Source organism: Diceros bicornis, chromosome 5 (assembly GCF_020826845.1).
Source record: "Diceros bicornis minor isolate mBicDic1 chromosome 5, mDicBic1.mat.cur, whole genome shotgun sequence".
In the NCBI taxonomy this organism is placed as follows: Eukaryota; Metazoa; Chordata; class Mammalia; order Perissodactyla; family Rhinocerotidae; genus Diceros; species Diceros bicornis.
In genome coordinates, this window is record NC_080744.1 from 4,532,556 (window position 1) to 4,555,386 (window position 22,831).

The 22,831-nt window shown below is 34.6% G+C and overlaps 1 protein-coding gene across 1 annotated transcript in view; it reads left to right on the forward strand.

Moving 5' to 3' along the window:
- MDGA2 (MAM domain containing glycosylphosphatidylinositol anchor 2) overlaps positions 1–22,831 on the forward strand; it is a 786,958-nt gene that overhangs the window by 595,106 nt on the left and 169,021 nt on the right. The window contains exon 8 of the mRNA XM_058540638.1: positions 3,774–4,067. Coding sequence (XP_058396621.1) covers positions 3,774–4,067 — 294 coding nt within the window. The remainder of the gene's footprint in view (positions 1–3,773; positions 4,068–22,831) is intronic.

The window sequence follows — 22,831 nt, forward strand, 5'->3', positions numbered from 1 at the left end:
ACATTCATGGGCATATATAACATTCATTGGCATATTTATTTTTTATATCAAAATTTGATGCTAATGTTCATACTGCTCAGCAACATGTTGTACTCACTTATTAATAGTAGTTACAGCTATTCATACTATTCACTAGCGTGCTTTTCTTGCTTAACAATATGTATCTTTATCAATAAATGTAGGCCTATTACATCATCCTTTAAAAAGACTGCATCGTATTCTCTTGTGTGACTGTACTACGATTTATTTAATAAATCCGTCAGGCTTTCATTTTTTTTTTTTACTAAAGCAGTGTCATGAAGAGCACTCTCAATGAGGATACTAGTTTTCCTAGTGACGTGAGCAGAATTGTACTTATGATGATAAAGCTTATGACAGGGTAGCGGGGGCCTGGAGGAATTAGATTGGTGACAAAGAGTCCACTTAGGGCACTGTCACAAGAAGAGAGAGTGACGACTTCTACCAGGAAAAGAATAGGCAGATATGAGAGACTTTTTGATAGAGGAACCAAGGCAGCTGATTGGAAGTGGTGAGGAAGGGAAAGTGGTAAAACAAAGAAAGCTCTATGGTTGTTAATCAGCAGATGAGATGTGTTGATAATTAACTCTCCACTAAGTCAAGAAATAAATAGTGCTTAGGCCTGGGGATTTGAAAGACTTTGGGACTCTACAAATAGGCTCCAATCATAGTCTTGGGATAAAGTTAGAATTTATATTATCAACATATAAAGCAGAGAAATTCATGAGAACAAAGGGGATCTCCTAATAGAAAAATTTATAGTAATCAGAGTTGAGTATAGAATGCTAGAGAAAGGAAAATTTAATGTGGACAGAGAGAGAGGAGCCTATAAAAACTTTGAGAAGTTGTAAGGTCTTCTTGGCCAAGAGAGTTGCAGAGAAAGGATTAACTCTGATTTCAAGATTTAAAAGACCTCGTGGAAGAGATGGAGAATACACTATATTTTAATTAGACTTTGCTGTTTAGCAAAAATTGGTCTAATTTATTAAAAAATCTATTTGTAAGTTACTTAGATTAAAACTGAGGTTTACATTTCTGTAGTTTTGATTACATAGAGAGGAAAGTTTATCTAAAGAAATGAATAACAAACAAATTTAAAAAGAATTTTTGAACTATTTAGCATGATAAAAAATATAGCTAGTCAAGGATCAATTTTTATTAGAATGCCTAATGTAATAAGATCTTTAAATATCCATCTTATTAAGTCAGGAAATAAATACTTTCATTTAGCACCACTTCTATCATTAATTCTTTACTATTTGTTCCTATAGTTAGAATATTAACAACTTTGGGGCTCATAAAGTACAAATTCTTAGTTTAAAAAATGAAGACATTAATGCTCAGAGTGGTGAAGTTTGGCCAAGGTCATGTGGCTTGTTTTTGGAAGAGAAGAGGATGGAAGATGTCAAATAATAACACTCCATTAAATAATCTTTTAATTCATAATTTCATTTATTTCACATAAATTTATCAAAATTTGGATATTTATTTGGATTGGTTTATCTTATAAGCAGTTCTGACTTATGTATGGGAAATTTTCTAATATAGATAGATACAGATATTTAAGATAGATATAGGTATATAAGATATACAATAGATAGATAGGATATTTGCAAAATAAGTGTTATTTACCCCCTCACATTTCTGCCTTGACTCTTTCTTGTTGCGCCTGAGACAGTGACCAAGAGATGGGCAGGGAAATTGGTCCAGTTTGCCCAGAGGAGCAGAGCGGCCGTGAGCAGGAGGAGAGGAGTCCAGTGCTAACTCAGGTTGTTCATTCCAGATGCCGTAGTTTATTGAAGCTGCTTCAGGGGTCATGTTTCTACATTGGCCGCCTGCTGTAATTTGGCCTCAATTTGGATTTTTTTCAGTTCAAAGTATTCGTCCTATCTTATTCTCAGTGTTCCCAGTTGTTAAATTTCATTATTAAATAATTGATCCTTAGGATTATCAAGGGAATTAAATGAAAATGTAAAATCCTGAACTATGCCTGGCATATAGTAGGGACATAATTAATGTTAAATATTGAGGTTATTGCTATTATTCTGTGTCCTCTCTCATGGAGGGTGAATAAAAATTGCAGCTTCTTTCTGATCCTATTGTTACAAGATGCTCCTTGGAATTGCATCATTCCCTTGTGATTCACTTCAAAAAAGAACAAGTTATTTAACTAAATCATTTAATTGTTTATATTTACAAGAATAAATTATTTAATCATGTAGATTTTTAAAATGCAGCCATTTTTAAACATATATTTTGTTATTGCCAACTCCTAGAACGTATATATCTACTTCAAGAAATTGGTGGTTCATGTTTCATATTTTCTAATTTCTAAGATGCTATGTATTATTTAACTAGTTTTTTTTAAATAAGAAGTAAATGAAGGAATTAAATGAAAAAGTAGACCTGAAGATACTTAAATAGCAAAATAATTAATTCTCATATCACTTTGGACTTGAATTTATTTTTCTCTACGTATAATAAGAGAAACAACATTTCAACATTCATTGAAAACTAATTTACAAATTAATTATGTTTGTTTTTGTTCCCGGGCACTAGAGCGCAGTAATGCTAGCAGGGAGAACAAATCCTTTGCCTTTTCATCCATCTGCAGTACTACCTCCAAAGGGAGCATATGACATTTATCGGAAGGATAGAATTATTCATATATTTCTGGTTATTCTTATTCTGGCATTCTAATTTAGCCCATGCTTTTTTGATAGATGTCTATTGCATAAATACATTTTAATTCATATACATTTGTATACAGAATAAAAGTCTTCCAATGGAACAGGTTATATTGTTTAAAAGAAAACTCATTGTGTAGTACTTGCCTCTTACTGGTTCATGTTTTTCACTAAACCCTAACATAAATATATTCCAGCACAGTAAAGTAAGTTCCAGTAAAATCACTCTATTTTTTTCATAAATATCTTCAGAAAATCAGAAATTATCTTTACTTGAGAAAATTACAATTCTTATATCATTGAAATATATTTCTGAAAATTCACCTAAAGTTAATTTTACAGAAATAGTGACAAACCATGACAAACTATTTACAATGATCTAAAAATGTCTTAATGTGAAATTCTCTGAAATTCAAATGTCAAAAAATATTAAAGCCCGAAAGAGAAGAATACAGTGGATTGTCAGAGTGGCATTGTAGTCAATTGTTCCATTCCATTTCCACTGGGGAGAAAACAAACCCTAAACATTAGCAATTTGGCAAGTTTCTAAACTGGAGTCAAAACTTCTGATTTATATCAGAGGTTCTTCTTTTCCCCTCTCCTGCTACTTGTGTTTAGTGTGTCTGCTAAGTCTACAATGCCTCTTATCCCTCTCTTGTCCTTGGATAAGAGGGAAGAGTGGAGGAAGCAGAAGACTGAAAGCTGAATCCTACCCTCAGCTGGCGGGATCACTCTTCTGGAAAGGCAGATTCTAAAGACCCAGTTAATGGCTGATAATGACAAGTCATTGAGTGTATTGTTCTCATGTTGACCATTTACGGTCCAATTTAATGCTTTATTTATTTTGCTAATGTTTGAAGACCTCATTTGAGGGAGTTCCATGAAAACAATTCAGAATATTCTAAGGGGGAGTATGTGCCCCTTATTCCCAAGGTCTCTATGATTTTTTTCATCTGAATTATCACATTTCTTCAACCAGCAGAAATTGTTTCCTTATGATTTTCTGTGTTTGAATATGCTTTACCAGTTTATACTAACCTTGAAAAATTTTCTTTTTCCCATTTCAAGTTCCACCCAATCTGACTGTTCCACAGGAAAAATCACCTTTGGTCACCAGAGAAGGAGACACAATAGAACTGCAATGTCAAGTAACTGGAAAACCTAAACCCATCATCCTTTGGTCTAGAGCGGATAAGGAAGTTGCAATGCCTGATGGGTCAATGCAGATGGAGAGTTATGACGGAACACTGAGGATTGTGAATGTATCTAGGGAAATGTCGGGAATGTACAGATGTCAGACCAGCCAGTACAATGGATTTAATGTGAAACCAAGAGAAGCCTTGGTGCAGCTCATCGTGCAGTGTAAGTAAATTTTTTTCTATGTGTTTCTACTGGGGGACCAGGGAAGAAATGCTACCATTATTCTACCTGTAAAATGAGGTGATTTTTGAAACTGGATCAGGATAAAATATTTCTACGTTATTGCTACCCAATTTAAACTATAATTTTCCCTAAATCTGCCTATTACTTGAACTAATACACACTAATAGAAAAGAATTGTATTAGTGTGTGTGTGATGATTATGATGGTGTTAGGTGGTTGGGTAATGCCAAAGAGTCATTAGGTGGTTGGGTAATGCCAAAGAGTCAACAACCCTAGTGATCAAAAACTGGCCGTGTGCCATGAAGCAAAGTGGAGACTGGAAGTAATTGCTAATTCGGATTATAACACTCTTGTTTTCAGTTCATGTTTCTACTTCAGGCAATTGTGTGCCCTTTGCCCAAACTATCCACCTATTTTAAGGCATCCCTGTGCTTAAATTGTGGAGACCTAATCATTGAAATGCTGTGTTTGCATATCTGAAGTTCTGAGTAGATTACATAATTATCTACAAATATTGAGATAATTCAGGCAGATATTAGGTGCTGAATTTTTACTTGACTTTCTTAACAGATAATTGTTTAACTGTGAGTTGAATATGAAAGATTTTAAAGTATTTTTAGTGAGATCAGTTACAGTTCTAACAAAAAAAATTTGTAGACATTGTGTGCTTTATTTGCTTTTAGTATTAAAAGTACCTAAGTTCACAAATTTAAGAAGAAGTTTAACAGTGTCGCTGGTGTTGGGTTATTAGAGGATGCCCTGGAGCTCGGATGGCAGGTGGTGCAAATATTGCTGAAAGAGGAGAAGCAAGGTAAACATAGTCTGTTCAGACTCCAGTAGTGCTGCTGCTAATTTCAGTTGATAAACTATTTGTTAAATACATGGTGGCAAAGTCTTCAAGACAATGAATGAATTGGATGAAACTATACACTTCAATAAACGATGATGTTGTTTTCTTTCTGTGGTTCTTCTCTAACTCAGAAAATGGAAAATAGAATTTATTCCAAAAATGTCTATTTTGATATTAGACTTCAGGATGTTGGCAGATTGAATTGACTGACTTTAAATTTGAAAGAATAATTGAGATATGGAAGGATTATGTTTGGAACAGGTAACAACAAATGCATTTATGTGTAAAGTATGTGGGGGAGAGGGAGAGGAGCAAGGTTCTGGGTGCTACTCAACCATTCCCTGTCCCTATTCTAAGGAAATTCAAATTCCAGTATGCTATTTGTCCTGTAAATGTGCAAACTGATATTTGTCAAATCCCTTGGCTGATTTCCAGTTGATTACTAGTTTTTTCTCCAAATAATGCAACTAGCATTTAGATAGCAAGCTCCGTTCAGCCCTTCGGTATTGCATTTTTCCCCACTGGCCCTTATCCTTATGACAATAAGCTCATGGGTAGGAGGTTCATGTGAAAACAGGTTTTAGAAAGAAAAAAGAATAAGAGAAACCTCTCCTCGATTCTCCAAAAAAAGAGAGAAACCCTCAAGTGACCGCAGAGGAAGCTGAAACAATTTGGGACATTCATTCCTGTTGGTAATCACGGGATTCTGTGCTTCCTCCGGAGTCTGCACGAGCTTCAGTGTTCCCAAGGCTATTAGGGCAGTTGGTTTTCACTCTGCTCACATGTCTCCAGGAAGCTCTGATACAAAGAAAAGCTGTGGAACCCAGCAGCTCTAGGGAATTTTGAATTAAAGTTTCAAGAACCAGGATCTTCAATCTCCATAGAATATACTAATCTCCAGAATTCTATTGGTGAGCTAAATTTCCCTTTTTTGTTGTTGTTGTTGCTTCTTAATCAGTCCCATAGAAAATGTTAAGTTCAGCACAAGATTTTAAAATTCAATAATAGTGGATGACAATAAATACTGGCACAGTAGTCTCTAGTGTCACAAGATGTGATTGACTAAAAGACAACAATAGACATAGGCAAAGTCTAGTTGATTTAATGTATGTGAGAAGATCTGCATCCCCAGATGACTTCGCAGAAGAGGAGGTGTAATCTAACAGCACTTACTCTCAGAGGCAAGCTTCCCAGGCCTATCAGGAAGTCAGCTGGATGACAGCAGTCTTGTCAGCTAGGTGAGGATGCCATCATGTCTTTCAAGATGCTCCCTTTCATGTATTCCCAACTCTTCTGAAGAATCTGGTTATGTGTCTGAGTGTTTGCCAGGTACAAATCACTGGTAACAACTCCAGAATATTCCTCAGTGAATCAAACGTTGATTTTCCAGGCACATAATTTCTGCTAGCAGGTCCAGCCTGCATGCCTGCCTAAGGCTTATTCCTGCAAAAGTAATAATGCAGGAATTCTGATAATATTTTTATAATGGTAAACATTCTTTTATATTGATTTCTTAAAAGTATGGTATTTGTGCTTAACTTGGATAACCATACTACATGGAAGAAGTATTCATATGGAATATAAAATACTAAGTTAATTCATACACATATGCACACACATATACATACATATGCATGCATGTGTTTATATCATCTTCAGCAATTAGTTACATTATTGCAGCTAACAAGCTGCTTTATATATTTTGTATTCCCAGCATAATATATTTTACATTATAGCTGTTCAGTAAATGTGTTGAGTAAATGTAAGTTATGATAACAAATGGAATAAGAATATATACATTGCATACTTCTTGCATGACTGATTTTTATTATCTTGGTTGCAGAAGTATCTAAGAACTTGTTGCATATAGTTTGATACCTAAAATTATCCAAGTGTATGAAGGAAGAAGATGTCAAATTATTCTGACTCTTATGAAATACCTTTTACAGGACTTGAACTAAACACTTTAGTTTGTTAAGATCTCCTTTCTTAAATGTTTATTACGTTGGCAAATTCTGGGACAGTCTGTTTTCCACACACACACACACACGCACACACACACAGAATATATATGTGTATATATACACACACATATACTTATTTATAATTTTATCTGCTTTGAAATGTAAAAGAATGAAAAAGAGATGGCCATAATAAATAAGAACCAAAAAAATCTGGTATCTCCAAGGCACATTTTTTTCCTCGTTTAGTTTTACTTGTGTCCAAGTAAACAATAGCCCATCAAAAGGAGCATAGGAGAGGGCCAGTCCAGTGGCATAGCGGTTAAGTTCGTGCACTCTGCTTCCGTGGCCCGGGGTTCACTGGTTCGGATCCTGGGCACAGACCTACTCACCGCTCATCAAGCCATGCTGAGGTGGTGTCCCACATAGAAGAACTAGAAAGACCTACAACTAGGATATACAACTATGTGCTGGGGCTTTGGAGAGAAAAAAGAAAAAGAGGAAGATTGGCAACAGATGTTAGCTCAGGGCCAGTCTTCCTCGAAAGCAGCACAGGAGTAATTGTATGTAGGACTTTGATGAATGTAGACTGTAAGGGCCTAAATAAAAGTAATAGTATATATAGTTCCATATTATATAAATAATGGAACAGTCCATTTAGTTTAATGTTCTAAATCTACAAATGAGATTTATTCTTAGCTAATGTTGAGTTAAGATTATAAAGCAATCATTTTATTAAAACTTTTTGAATTATTTACTATCTCAAATTGATTTGCTTCTTAAAATGTGTAGGTGGAGTGCAATTTAGCAAGTGATCGAAGCCTAGAGGTATTCTACACCATTCTTCATTGGGTAGCTTAATCACCATAGTGAAACAGTGTAAATTATTAAATTCTTGTGCACATTGCACATTCCTGGAAAGCGAAATTTATTCTACAATATTTTTAACTTCTACAATTGCCAATTACCACAAATCATATGGACCAGAATAGGAAGTTGCAAATATAAATATAAGATTTTGAAAAATAGTGGTTTAAAGTTAAATTTTTAAAAAATTGCTAGAAGAAACTTCAAAGTACAATATAAAGTTTTAATAATAGTCCTTCAAATTTTCAGCCATTACTTGATTTCATTCAAATGTTTTTGGAACTTTTGTGCAAGTTCTTTTGTTAACTTTCTAGCTCATTTTTCTTTGAAGCAGCATTAGAATAGAATCATTGAAAATAAAAAAAGTTATGTATGTTAATTGACTCATATCATTTAAAAATCGTAGTATGTATAGAGCTTATTGAACAAAACTAGAACAATTTCCTAAACAAAGTAATAGTAATAAAGGCAATTTTTTATTATTCATTAGAGTACTGATATTTGAATACTGATTAAATAAAAATGCCACTGGATGAATATATTCAAATATGTATATTAAATGAAGAAACTAAGATATACCTATTGTCCTCCTGAAAGAAATTATTGTTTTTCTTATCCTTATATTTGTATTATGTAAGTATATTTAAGCTTATAATATTATATACTGTGAATTTAATTTCATAAACTATAACATTTTATTTTTAATAAAAACTATCCTTTAAATGGTTTCATCTCAAAGCACTGTCAAAATCTTTTAGTAAAGTGAGTATATTTTGAAGTACATTTCCTTGAAAATCAGTTGGAGAAGATATGCTGCAGTGAATGTCACTTTTATTATTCAAGCTTTTTTATGTATAAATGCACATTTGTTGTGCCTGCATTAAAGATATTTCTGTTATGAGGTATAAAATATACACTGAAAACCAAAGACTGATGATAGAGTTAAATTGTATTAAGTGAGAGTCTTTCAGCTATCTGCAAATGAGATTTCATACACTACTTACAATTTCTATTTTCCAAATGAAGAAAAATTATGAAAGAAAATAATCAGGGCTATTGAGAAACCCATGTTCCTTATTTGTTTCCAAAGCAAGACCAGTTGGATGAGGAGTAGGGAGCCACAGATCAGGGCTTTATTGATTACTCTTTTTCTCAAGAAATTTAGTGAAGAGTACATATTAATAACTTTCAATCAAAATGTATATTCTACCAAAGCAGAATATCATGGACCTTATAAAGAAAAAGAAAATTAGCAACAGATTGGAATCTACTGTAACATATATGTTCATTGTTGTTAGACATATTACTGAGTAATTTTCTGTAGTGTTGAGATATATGGAATGACTGTTTTGAACAAATATAGCTACTTTGTGGATTTTTTAAAAAGGAAAATTGCTCTGAAAATAGTGTGACTAGAGACTGGTCTAAAGCTAGGTGAGAGACAAGGTAACTATTGATAAAAGAGGAAACAAGGAAGCCATTTGCCATCTTCACACAGGAAGGTGTTAAAGGCTGTCCAAAGGAAGTTATAAGTGAGTGGACAAGAATTTTAACTAATTAGCAGAACAATAAGATGGCTTCCAGCTCAGGAGCATGGAAAGTCCTGCTTCTCCAGAGGTATTTCCTATTTTTCATATCAATTCAGCCCATCCCGTCTTAGACTCACCAGTGTGGTAGTTCTCTTTAGCTAGGCTCCTAGTCCTCATTTCTCTTGTTCCCACTGGTTCTTCATCTGCTTTTCCCCATTTAAGTCCTGGCTAAGTCCCACCCTATTAGAAAGCCTCTTGGTGACTGAGAAGGGCCCTCCTTGATGGTCCACACAAAACAACTTATAACTTCAAAGTAGGACTTCGTTGTGAACATACGTGTTAGATAATATACTTTTTTCAAAACCATTGCTTATCATTTTACCGTTGCCTTCCTCAAAACTCTCTCGTAATATTGCCTATAGGATTAGTGTGAGCAACACGAAGAAGTACTTGTAATGATTGTATACTTTTCATAGCAAATTTCTATTACCTAATTGGATTCACTTCTTTCACTGAAATTACTTAATTCCAGTAAACTTTGGTTTACTCTCATTAAATAATTTCACCCTCCAAAGTTGAGAACTTACCTTTGAGGATATTCAAAAGACTATCAGAAACATAAATGGTAAGTTCAAGGTTATTTTTAACATTTTTTAAGTAATGACAGCATCAAGATTATACAACTGTGTCCTCTATGAGGATGATAACTTTGAAGAGAGCATTCATTTGAAGAATTTTCTTTGACCCAAAGAATCCTAGTTTTCATCAATTGTTACTATTGTTAAAAGATAATCTGAGGCGTGTTAAAAATTTTAAGAGTTTATTTGAGCAAAACTTGATTCTATTTGGGCAGTGCCAAACTGAAAGTGGTTAGAAACACTCCACCAACAGGAGCTGGTGAGAGACTTTTATAGGGAAAAGCCTGAAGCAAAGTAAGGAAATTATTGATCAGCTCTAGCTTAAAGCTAGTTGTCTGTTTGTGGTTGGTTGTCCTTCAGTTTCAATTTTGTAGCCTTCAGTCATTTATGGGCTTAGATTCTGGTTTGCTTCTGTAAGCCACCAGGGTATTAGAGCCTCCTCAGTCTAATGGCCTCCTTGTTCAACTAATTTAATACTATATGTATGGCCCTTGGCATATAACTTAATTTCTATGAGGTTTACTTTTCTTATTTCCAAAAAGAAAAAAGTTTCCCATTTTTCAGTTAGTATTTATTTAAAACAATTCTGCAAAGTAACTAGAACATTGCCTACTATACAATAGCACAAAATGGAAATTATTATATTATCATTTTAATATATAAGTTCTGGTATATTTTAATGTAAAGAATCCATTTTCTTACTTGCAAATCATTCCTCCTATACCCTATTTTACTGTTTTTTCTAACTAATGTTGATCTGTTCCTACTATAGTTTAAGCTCTTTGTGGGCTAAGGCAACTCTTACATTTCTAGCACCACGACACTTGTCAGATTTGTAGATTCTTGATGGCCTGATCCCTTTGCAGGGTCTCTGTACCTGGGCAAAGTTTAAAGTGAAAACTCTACTTGGTAAGGAATTCTTAATTTCATCTTCTCATGGGGAAACTGTAATATACTTGACTAGAATGTGAGTTGGGAAAAGCTTTTAAGTTTACTAAGAAAATAGTATTTTAAGCATTCACTTTTCATATTTTAGCACTAATGACTATTAAATAGAACTCAGCATTATTACACAGTGTCTCTTTGTTTGAGTGAAATGGCCGTACTCATTTCTTTGTTGTTTACAGCAGTTATTAGAAATGTTAATCAACTGAACCCTGAGGCACTATTAATATTTATGCTATTTTCTCCCATTCTACTTTTCTTCTCCCCCAGGTTGTTAAGATCTTTTCTTAAAAAAGAAGAAACAATACTCTTATAAGATGGCGTACAACTTGAACTGCATAAAATAAACTCTAGAATTTTTATTTCAAGTCAATATATCATATAAATATATCTTACCTCATTTCCCAGTAGATTTAATGGGGAATTATAATGGAGCTGCCTTGAAAACAGATTTGTTTAAACATTTTATTTTTCTATTACTCCTGAATATTTGAAAATTGAACTTCCCAAGTGAATATGCTCTTTTGCAGAAAGTCTTTAAGATGAATTTACTTTAGGTGAACTGCCCCTGCCATGCTGGGCAATCTCCTTGCTCCTGGTTTTCTCCTCTTCCAGAGAAGATGGCAGGGTAGATAACCATCTAAGGAGATTGTCAAAGAAAATAACATCTCTCCCTTTCTAGAGAGTTTCTCAATGTAGAGCACAGATGCCATGTCTTTATTGAGCAATTGAGCACAGATTACCTGGAAAGAGGATCAGTTCATCCAGTATATGGATCAGTAAAGAAAATAAATGCATAATTTTTTTTCTCTTGTTTCATCTCTGGTGCTATCCTAATGTGGATACAACCATAGTTTAATGTTTAGAAAGACTTACTCTTATAAAAGTTTTATTTTCAACACCTATGCAGAGAAGTGAGATAGGAACCAGCCAGTTTTAATGGAATGATTAAAAGAATTGACAATTTGACCCAGCCACATCTTGTGTTTATTGATGCTGTCAGCCAAGTCCTTCTGCCCACCCCTGTAGTGCAGAAATAAATTCAAGTGGATAATTATAACATTTCCATAATACCAAAAAGATATTTTTTCCTTGAAAACCGTCAGATATGTAATTAAGGTAAATGTATTTTGAATGAAGAAAGTTTATGCTGCCTCTTTTCCCTCCCTCCTCCCTTTCTCACTTTATGGAAATATATTCTCTAAGAGAGGTGAACATAAACACGTGTATAAATATGTAGTGTAACTATAAAAGTTCTGTGCCTTTTAATCTTTCTTAGTTAAAAAGAAATTTATCTCTCATCCAAAAATAAATGTATTCTTCCCAAATATGAAATTTAGGCATTTCCTAAATACTGTGCTCCTTTCCCATGACAATAAAAAGGTGATAATAATAAAACATTAGAATAAATCACACCTAGAAGTTTACAATAATACAACCCATGAACATACCTGTGACTTGATCAATTTATTTTAACTATATCATTGATAAAAGGCTTAGTACAGAGGAAAATATAAAGTATGCAGAAGACATGGGTCTCTGGTTAGGGAAAAAAGTGCATCAGCACTTCGGAAGTTAGGTAACAGTGTAAGAAATTGATTGTCAAGAAGGCACTTCAGTCGGTGCACATCACCTCAATCAGGAGGGAGAAATTAGAGGCCAGTATTGTGAGAGGAAGATGGCATTTCCTGTCCCTCCAGCAGAAGATACACATTTAGCAAAGTGTTTAACCCACCTGCAAGCATTGTTCATATAAAATGTTAGCATACATGTTATTGTTAGCAATTTTGTCTTTATTGATTATCAATTGTTTGATCCAATAGCATATTTTAATATTTAATACCAGCCACAGCTTTTTGGATTTTGCGTATATGATATTATTTTAGGTTATATTATATTATATTGTGTTAATAGCTTTTAACCTAGTAGTAAACTACTCTATTGTATAACCTACCAGAGAGTCTTCTTTGGTTCAACTACATTCAAACTCGTGGGACTACCACGGGGACATATGGCATCAAAGTCACTTACAGTATAAGACAGGAGCCACAGCATGCCTTCCCACTCCCCCATCCTGGGGACACTTGAAAATTCTGAAAACATTTTTGATTGGAGGAGGAGAGAGATTACTGGCATCTAGTGTGTAGAGGCCAGGGATACTGCTAAGTGTCCCCAATGCATACGACAAACTCCCACAAAGAATTATTCTGCCCAAAATATAATTATATGTTGTGTGGAGGGGCTATCCCACTAATTTTAGGCTATTTAGAGGCATCCATGGCCTTTAATCTTCAGATGCCAGTAGCATGCCCCTCCTACCATGTCTTAACAATAAAAAATGTCTCCAGAGCTTACCAAGTGTCCCCTGATGGGCAAAATTACCGCAGGTTAAGAGCCACTGCCTAGAGGATGGCTCACATATGAAGAGACAAGATCCACATAATTTCGGGATGAGAACTCTGGCAGAATCCTCTGCCCCACAGGAGGTGGTGTCTCTTATAACAAACCTCTAGGTATAACCTCCAGAGTCCCTGAAGTTACAAGAGTCACTACACCAAGCTCAAAGCTGTGGCTTCCTATCAGATATTAACATTCCTCTCAAACCAGAGGAATTTAGTATAGAAATGTTGACTAAAATCGTAATTGATATTCTTCCCTTGTCAGGTTACTGGGGGAGTAGAGCTAGAACTTTAAAAGAAGGTCGAGTTCTCCTGCCTCAGGGAAAGGTTTTGTCATCCCTTAAATGCATCTACTCTCTTCATCATGTTGAACAGTCTCATTCATTCTTTTTTGTTTGTTTGTTTTGTTTTGTTTATTGCAGTAACATTGGTTTATAACATTGCATAAATTTCAGGTGTACATCATTATACTTCTATTTCTGCATAGATTACATCATGTTCACCACCCAAATACTAATTACAACCCATCACCACACACATGTGCCGAATTATCCCTTTCGTCCTCCTCCTTCCCCCCTTCCCCTCTGGTAACCACCAATCCAATCTCTGTCTCTATGTGTTTGTTTATTGTTCTTATTATCTACTACTTAATGAAGGAAATCATGCGGTATTTGACCTTCTCCCTCTGACTTATTTCACTTTGCATAATACCCTCAATGTCCATCCATGTTGTCACAAATGGCTGGATTTCCTCATTTCTTATGGCTGAGTAGTATTCCATTGTGTGTATATACCACATCTTCTTTATCCATTCGTCCCTTGATGGGCACTTAAGTTGCTTCCAAGTCTTGACTATTGTGAATAACGCTGCAATGAACACAGGGGTGCATGTATCTTTACGCATTGGTGTTTTCAAGTTCTTTGGATAAATACCCAGCAGTGGAATAGCTGGATCATATGGTAGTTCATTCATTCTTTTGCTCTAGGATTTTTCTTCATTTGATCGTAGTGGTTACAGTTGTGTGTATTAAGCAAGTATTTTTCAACATACTTTTTATTTCTTTAGCTTGCTTTTTGACTCATCTTCGTGAACCTCTGTGCCTGTAAGCTTTCTTCGTAGGTCTCTGGCTTTGTATCCTGTTTGGGGGGGAGTAGCTGTGTTTTGTGCTGTTCCGTCACATCATTTTGATCCATGTTATGAATTCTTTCTTCTGGCAAATGAATATTTTCTTGAAGCCCTAACGATTCTAGTAGGCAAAAGCAAAGGTTCTTCAAAAGGAAACTTCCAGACTTAAGCTGATCCTGCATAGTGAAATTGTAAGAAATTCTCCCTTGATTTCATGCTTATTAGACTTATTTTAAATGTGGAAATTACTCTTTCTTCTTAATCCTGCACTATTTTCAAAGAGAAAGAAGTCAAATACGGTTCTCGAAAATTACTAAATATGTGGATTTTGTTCTTTGATAGTGTATCTCAATGAATGAAATGAAATGTTTTCCTTTAGTAAGATTATGTAACGAGTAGCATTTTTTTTAATTTGAGGGGTTTAATTATACAAAAATTAATCAAGGGAAGAAAATATTAAAAATTAAGCAGGAATTGAAAAATATTTAAGAAAAATGAGATGCAGTTTCTTAGCATTTCAACTATTTGTATTGAAATGTCAGGTTGAAATGGCAGAAGTAATCTGATGTTCATTCAGTTATTCTTAGTTCATTATTCTTAGTGTCAGGCAGTGTCAACATTTTCTCCAGTGATTCTAGTGTTTTAAGATGTCTCTTCTTGAAGATAAGCTAACTGCTTTGTGTACAACATAAAATGATACATATAGTGTTTTATTGCTGAGTTAAAATATATAAGTAATATGTTTTCACTTGAAGTGCTGACTTGAAACTCTAAGGTATAAATGAATATCAATCGATCACACAGATATAGATGCAGATGATACAACTATTAGAGAGATATAAATGTGTATGATGTATATCTATCTTTCTATCTATCATCTCTCTAACATCTATCTATCGATCTATCTGTCAATCATCTATCATGTATCTATCTATCATCTCTCTATCTCTCTTTCTAACGTCTATCTATCTATCTATCTACCTACCTACCTACCTACCTACCTACCTCTCTCTCACAATGTTGACTCCATGCAAAGGCCATGTTTATTGAGCGAACGCTCATTCTTGTTAGTACATTTTTCTTGTCTGTCTTTTTTGATGTCACACATGCTAGTTCTGTTTTTACTTTCCAATCTTGTCTTTATTGCTATTTATTCTTCCTTTCTCCAGATCAAGTTTTGGTCCTATTGTTCTCTTATCCTACACTCTCTTACTTGGGAATATAGTGACTTAAACTCTCACTGCTGTGCATATCTTCCCACGTTTGTATCTGAGATATTCAACCAGCTTCTGTGACATTTCAACTTAGCTTCCTGATGAATTCTAAAATCTAACATGACTAAAATTAAACTTATAGTGATTCCCCTTAGTTATTTTTTCTCCTCTTGAGTTCTCTGTCCCATCTAAAGGACCTCCCTCCTCTCTGTTACCAAGATTAGAGTCACCATTCTGTCTTCCTTTTTTCCCAGAATGCATTTGGAAATTAGGATATTGGATTCTGAAATTAGATACCTGGTTTAAATTCCATCTTTGATACTTTAACTATAATTTCTATCAATATTCATTTTTCATATCTGTCATGATGGAGATTTATTTTCATCCATTATATCATAGATTTCTCTGAGGATTGAATTAGATGATGCTGGAAAAGTGTTTAGTAGTGTGTGACACACAGATAGTACTTCCTCACTGTTAGCTTTTAGTTCTCAAAACCTTGTCAGAATCCATGCCTGCCTCTCCAGTGCTACTGTCATTTTCTAGGTAGGCCCTTTTATCTCCTTCAAGAAATTCCTACTATTTTCCCCACCTCTGATCTTCCCTACTCCTCAGAACATTGCTGTCAGATGAATATCCCTTTATGAGCAGGAATACTTTCACTTGCAAGTGACAGAAAATTCTTGTCTAGCTGTTATGGGCAAGAAAGTGTAGTGGGTTCCGAGAGCTTTAACATTGTCGTCCTCTTAACCATCACCTCAAGTTTCTCTTTGTTTGCTTTATATTAGTGGTTCTCATTATTTCCAGGTCCATCTGAAAAAAAAATTGCCCTTTCTTGCCTCTCGCCCAAGGATTAATCTAGTGGACATGATTTTCTTGGGTAACTATTCTCTGTAGCAAAGGCATGAAAGTGAGCATTGATTGTTCCCTCTCTGTTCGGAACCCTGTGTGGCTTCTCATCACCTCTGACTCAAAGTTCAGATTCCTGAATTGGCAAACAGGATCCCCCACCCTTCTCTGAGATCATAGACCATATTCCAATCAAGGTGAACAGTTCATTATCCTGTGCACTTTTGAATTCCCTGCTTTTTGTAATTTCATTTCCTTTGTCATAAATATGCTTAAAGTCGCCTCTATGAACCCACTCTCTCCCACCTTTAAGGCAACAGTCAAAGGCCATTTCCCTCATGAAATTTCTCTCTGAAACCTCCAGCTATATCTAATCTTTTTATCCTCTAAATCTGCACCTTTTTTCTGGACTCAGCAATTTCAACCTACTATTCCTAAATAATATATCTATTTGTCTCTCTTTTCTCTCTCTTTCTCTCTGTCTCTGTCTCCTAAGAGAATATAAGCTCTTCCTTTCATCAGTCATAATTGCATCTTACAAAAGAGCCTAGAAAATGTGTAAATTAATGAATTTTGAGGTATGAACTTCTGCCTTTGGTCATGTTTTTCAGCTGCAGTTTTGTTAATGAAGATACAACACTACACACAGTTTTTACTATAACTGTGAAAAGGGGTCCACTCTGGAATAGGAGGGAAATAGGACACTGTAGTGTAGGATTCATTCAGATTCTGCCACTGGGTCTAATTCTAGCATCTCTACACCAATTTCTGTATGCAAATGAGGAACTGAGTAAGATGATCTCTTTAAGTCATCTTCAAGTTTGAAATTGTTACCAACAAAAGTCTGATTTATGTTTAATGCTTACATCAGAAAACACATCTTCTACTAATCACTTTAGGAATTTCCTAGAAACTGCAGGCTTTAATTAAAGAGAAGATGCATGGATGACAACATTTCATCACAAGTTCCAGTGTTAAAATAACTCAGATGTCTGTTCTAAGTGAAAGCCAGGAGTGAAAAATAAAAGTGACTTGAAGACACGTGCTTGGCTGCTTTGCACCTATTGCATCTAGAGAAAAAATGCAAGGCACTTGAAATCTTATGGAAAAAGGTTCTTAATATAGATAACGACAAGATTTCAGTGCCAGATGAATTAAAATTTTAAAAGTTTGTTAAAGATATCTCCTTGTGAATTTTACCTGAATCTTTCCCATTGTCTGGTTTATGATTAACTTCACTTTAGAATAGCAGTGATCACTGGGTACAATACTGGATTCATAGACTAGTCCAAATATCATGCATACAAATATGTGTTACTTTGCAATTACTAATTTTTAAAGACTGCAAATCTGCTATTTTATGAAGGATACTGCCATCCGGTTTCTTCTTTAAAATAACATCAGAATACTTGATAAATCAACTTAAATTATTTTATTTTTGTTTGTATATCTGTTTCTATGTAGATATCCTTTGCAGCTTATCTGTAAAGAAGATAAATTTTACAGAGCAATGGAAAGATATAGTAGCTTGGAAATTAGTACTTCTCTCTCCAAAGCCATTTTATCTCAGATGCCTAATTCAAAAATTAGAGCTTTTAGCTCTAATTTGCTTTAGCAAAAGTCCTTTTTGAAATGTTTCTGAGTCTTTTTTTCCCTCAGAGCAATCTGTTAAAAAGAAGTTCTGCTTCCAGTGTTTTAAATGTGTTATATTGGTTAATTTGGGCAAGAAAAACTAATTTGTTCAGCATACACATTAGTATCTGTTGGCAGTTGAAAAAGATTTGAATTGAAGCAGCCATTTTGACCTTGGGCAACACCCAAAGTAACATTTAATAAATCATGTGACAATCCTACAATAGGTGTTTTTGTTCCCTCCAATAATTTTTGGAAAACACGATTGTTTTCTGAGGCAGCTTGTGAACAATCTTACCTTCAGAAAGTTAGTCTCTCTCTCTCTCTCTCTCTCCCCCTCTCTCTCTCCCTCTCTCTATATACACACACACACACACATACACACATACTTTTAGGTGATTATAATTTGAGTCTATTGCTCCTTGCTTGAAGATGGAACATACCTTGTCGCTTGCCTCTTTTAAACCATCAGATCAATTTTCTCTAGAATTCTACATGAGGAATTTTTAATCTTTTCCCTTCTTCGTACTCCTGAAAATGAGTGTCAGGCTGTCCCATGCTATGGAGTGCACTTGGTCCCAAATTGTAGCTCAACCATAATTCTTGGGTTTTGACATTGATGACTAAGTAAACCAGTGTTTCTTTTTCTTTCTTTTTTTTTTTTTTTTTTGTGAGGAAGATCAGCTCTGAGCTAACATCCATGCCAATCCTCCTCTTTTTGCTGAGAAAGACCGGCCCTGAGCTAACATCTATTGCCAATCCTCCTTCTTTTTTTTTCCCCCCAAAGCCCCAATAGATAGCTGTATGTCGTAGTTGCACATTCTTCTAGTTGCTGTATGTGGGACGCGGCCTCGGCATGGCTGGACAAGCCGTGCATCGGTGCGCGCCAGGGATCCGAACGCGAGCTGCCAATAGCAGAGCACGCGCACTTAACCGCTAAGCCATGGGGCCGGCCCCACCAGTGTTTCTTAAGAATCATATCTGACCTTACAATTCGCAACGCTAGGCTCCAATAATTCAATATTTTCATATCTTAATTAGTTCATCTACAGAATCACTTAACACTAGTGTATTTATTCATGTGATTGTTAGATAGAGAGGTTCTCATAAATGAAAAAAAAAATAGATTTGGTAATCTGCTTATGCATACTCTGTTGACACTTGATCTCAAAATGTTAGTGCCTTGAATTTTCAGCTTTAATGTTAAGTGGGGGCCTGAAAAGTTGGGGTCCATCTGTCCATAAAAGTCAAATAAGTTTTCTGCACTCACTTGAATATACTAAAACTAATAGGAATAGACAAGCGCACTGTCTCTCCTTCAACAGTAGTAATGCTACATAAATTCAGTTTACATATCATGCTGGTTTTCTAAAATGTTTCATTTCTTTTACCAGGCAAATGATAATTTTACTTCATTTTTCCATATAAAATGTTGATTGTTCCAAATCCCTCTTCACATTGTTAAAACAACTGTAACATAACAATAGCAAACAATGAACAGACTGTAAAAATAAAGCCAAATTACAAAAGAACATCTACTTCTAGTGTGTCTTTTATACCTCACCATGACTGTTTTGTAGACTTCCTTATTTCCTCTAATTTGGTCAAAATAATGACTTTTCTTCCTACATTATAAACTCAAAACATTGGCGTTGTTTTTATTCTTGGCTTAGTTAGATTTGATTTATTGCTAAATGCTTCTTTCTTTTCCAAGGTAATGAAACTATTTCTCTTTTTATTGTTTTCACTTTAATCAGTATTCAAATGGGAAAGCTTTAATTAATTCAGTCAATAAATATTTACTGATAGCCTACCAATTTTTGTGCTAGAATAAGGGAACTTCAAATAAGAAAGAAAAGTAGATATGCCAGGTAAGATTATAATAATGTGGAAGCAGAAAAAACCTTTTAAGGTAAGTGACGTAACAGGTACCGTGTGAGCACGGAAGAGGGGATGGTTGTAGGTAATTATGCTTTGTCCTGACAGCCATCTGTGTTTAGTATATATTTTTACATTTGAGTTCACCAATATCAATAGATATAGATATGAATGTGTAAAAAGATTTCTCCCACTCCTCTCACTTTGTTTTGATTCTCTCAACTTAAACTTCTTTATAAAATGACAAGAGCCCTAGAATTAACTATGGGAAGTTTCCTAGCCTGCCTCCCTAGTATTTCTGAGAAATTTAGGGGACCTCTATTCTCCTGTGAATCTCTCACTCTGAATTCCTCCTGTCTTCTCAATATCTACTTCACTATCATCCCTCCCTTAGAAAGTTATAATTTCCCCCTCACATAATTTCATTTATTGGACACAATCTCTTTTTATAATTTCCCCAAAGCAGTATTAATCTAAGGTGGAGAGGCAGAACAGATTACTGAAAGTTTCCAGAAACTGGGGGAGGGGCAGAGAAGGAGGTAGTTAGAATGAATTATCAGCATCCCCAGATAGCCATCGTTAGCATTTCTCTCTGTAATACTCTCTCTCTGGTAGGTCTGTCCTTAATTCTCATCTAGGTGAGATCTTCGCTTCCTAATCCTGATCCACTAATGGAGGGCATAACTCATATAACCTTACTGATGCTCTGTAGTAATTTAGTTCTTTTCATGGTAATGATCTCCTATTTAGACTGCCTTGTCACAATCAAAATGACTAGTAAAGGTGTTTCTTTAAAAAAGAAAGGAAAGCCAATTACCCCAGCAAAAATTATGACATTTCCACAGCAGATAGTCAATCTGACCTTCAAGACATTTTTACTTTTCTTCTCTGTGTGGTGTGTGCATGTGTGTTTCTGTGTGTACCAGTGTGTTTGTCTGCATGTATTTGTGTGTGTTTGTGACTGTGTCTGCAGGAGCCCATAGCAAACAGGAAGCAGGCAGAGTGCACTGGGCAGAGAACAGGGTGATAAATACCACAGATATTGAGTCTAAAATTCAACGTAGTGACAAAAAAGGGATAATGCCAAAGCAAAGTCAAGATTTTCCCTAGGGTTCCTCTTTAACAGCGTGACATCATGTAGGTCCTGTCTCACACATAGTGTTTTAAAGGTCATTAGAAGCAATATTCAAATCTAAAGGAACACAAGATGGTAGGGTTAATCCATTTTTGTAGAATCCTTCCTTAAAATTTGAGAGCCGATATTTCCCACATCCCAGAACAGGAAGGCAGGGCTTGTCTCTATAGTAAGTGAGAACAAAAAAACATTTTTAAAATAGTTTTGGTTTTCAGCTTTATGTGGAGTTTTAAAACGCTTTCTTTAAAAAATCATGCGAATATTTTCTTGTCTTTTCTCTTTTTTTCCTGAAGGTTGAAGACTGCGTTTGTGTGTGTATAAATGTTCAAGCTCTGATTTTAGGGTTTGGTTAAATCCTGAGACTGCCATGTTTCTTTCTCTCGTCTCTTCATTTCTCTCTTTTTGTGTTTGTATTTCCTTCACAGCTGGACATAATATAGAATTAGAATGTATTTTACCTCTTATTATATATTTTTTCTATTTTAGTGTATCAATTAGTGGAATGTTTTATAATTCTCACTCAAAAACAATACGAAAAATAAAAACTAGATTTAAATTTTATTCCTTTTCTTTATGAGAGCCTAGATTAATCCTTTTTGGTCCTTTGGGTAGAAGCCCTTAATGGAACTAGGTTTCCCTAACTGGATCTAAAATAAAACCTGTCTGCATGGGCAGCAAGGGAGCATGAAGTCAGGAAACTGTTTTCCTTTGATAAGCTTGAAAAGCCAATTTCAAGGATAAAGTACCTTGATAAAAGCGAATCAGACTAGATAAACACAAATGGAAACCAGGAGAAATAGAGACACAAATAGATATGTGATATCTTCTACTTTTCCTAAATAAGAAAGGCAGTTACACATAAAATACAGGTACTTGGGAGGATAGAAATATTAAAAAAAAAAAAAAAGACACAAAAAAGGATAGAATGTGGAAGAAAATAATAAAAACTACTATGAATGAGAAATAAGAAAATATTTTAAGCAAGTGTTTTAGAGACATTTGCCTGTGAGTTATGTAAAATTTCAATAATTTCCTATTAATTTTGACATATCCCAGGTGTATTAACAAAGATACCAGAAGTTTATGTTCTTACTTTCATTTAACTTTTCAATTAGAACAATATATTTACAAAAAAATTAATTATGATAAAGCTTCATTTAAAAAATACTCATGTTAGCTATATTCACTATGAATTTGTTTGACAAGACATTTTCACAGCTCTAAAAGCCTGGTCCAAATTACATCATTGCAAATTCCAAATTAATAGAGTAATAATGCGAGTTTCAAGCTGCTTTCCTTTCCCCAATGGAAATTTAAAAAGATATTCAGGGTGAGTCATTGAAATGTATATAATCACAGCTTCTCCAGTGCATTTATTTTCTAATTTCATTTCATTTTTTAATTTTCTAATTTCATATTTAGAAATTTTTTATATAAAATGATAAATCTAAGTTGACTAGACAAAGTGAAATGTAAAGAATAAATTTTGAATCAGAGAGAAATTAATTCACCTAGTGTGCTACGTAAACCTTGAAAAACTAACAGATTTAAGGATGGATTCTTAAATCCATTAAGGTGATGGATTCTACATTATTTGAGAAAATAATATTTTAGGTATTATTAATAATATAATTTGGACTGTAGTTTATAAAGGATTTTCTATTATTCTTCAGAGCAATCCTGTGAAGAACATACACCCCACTCATCATTTGTTTTTAAT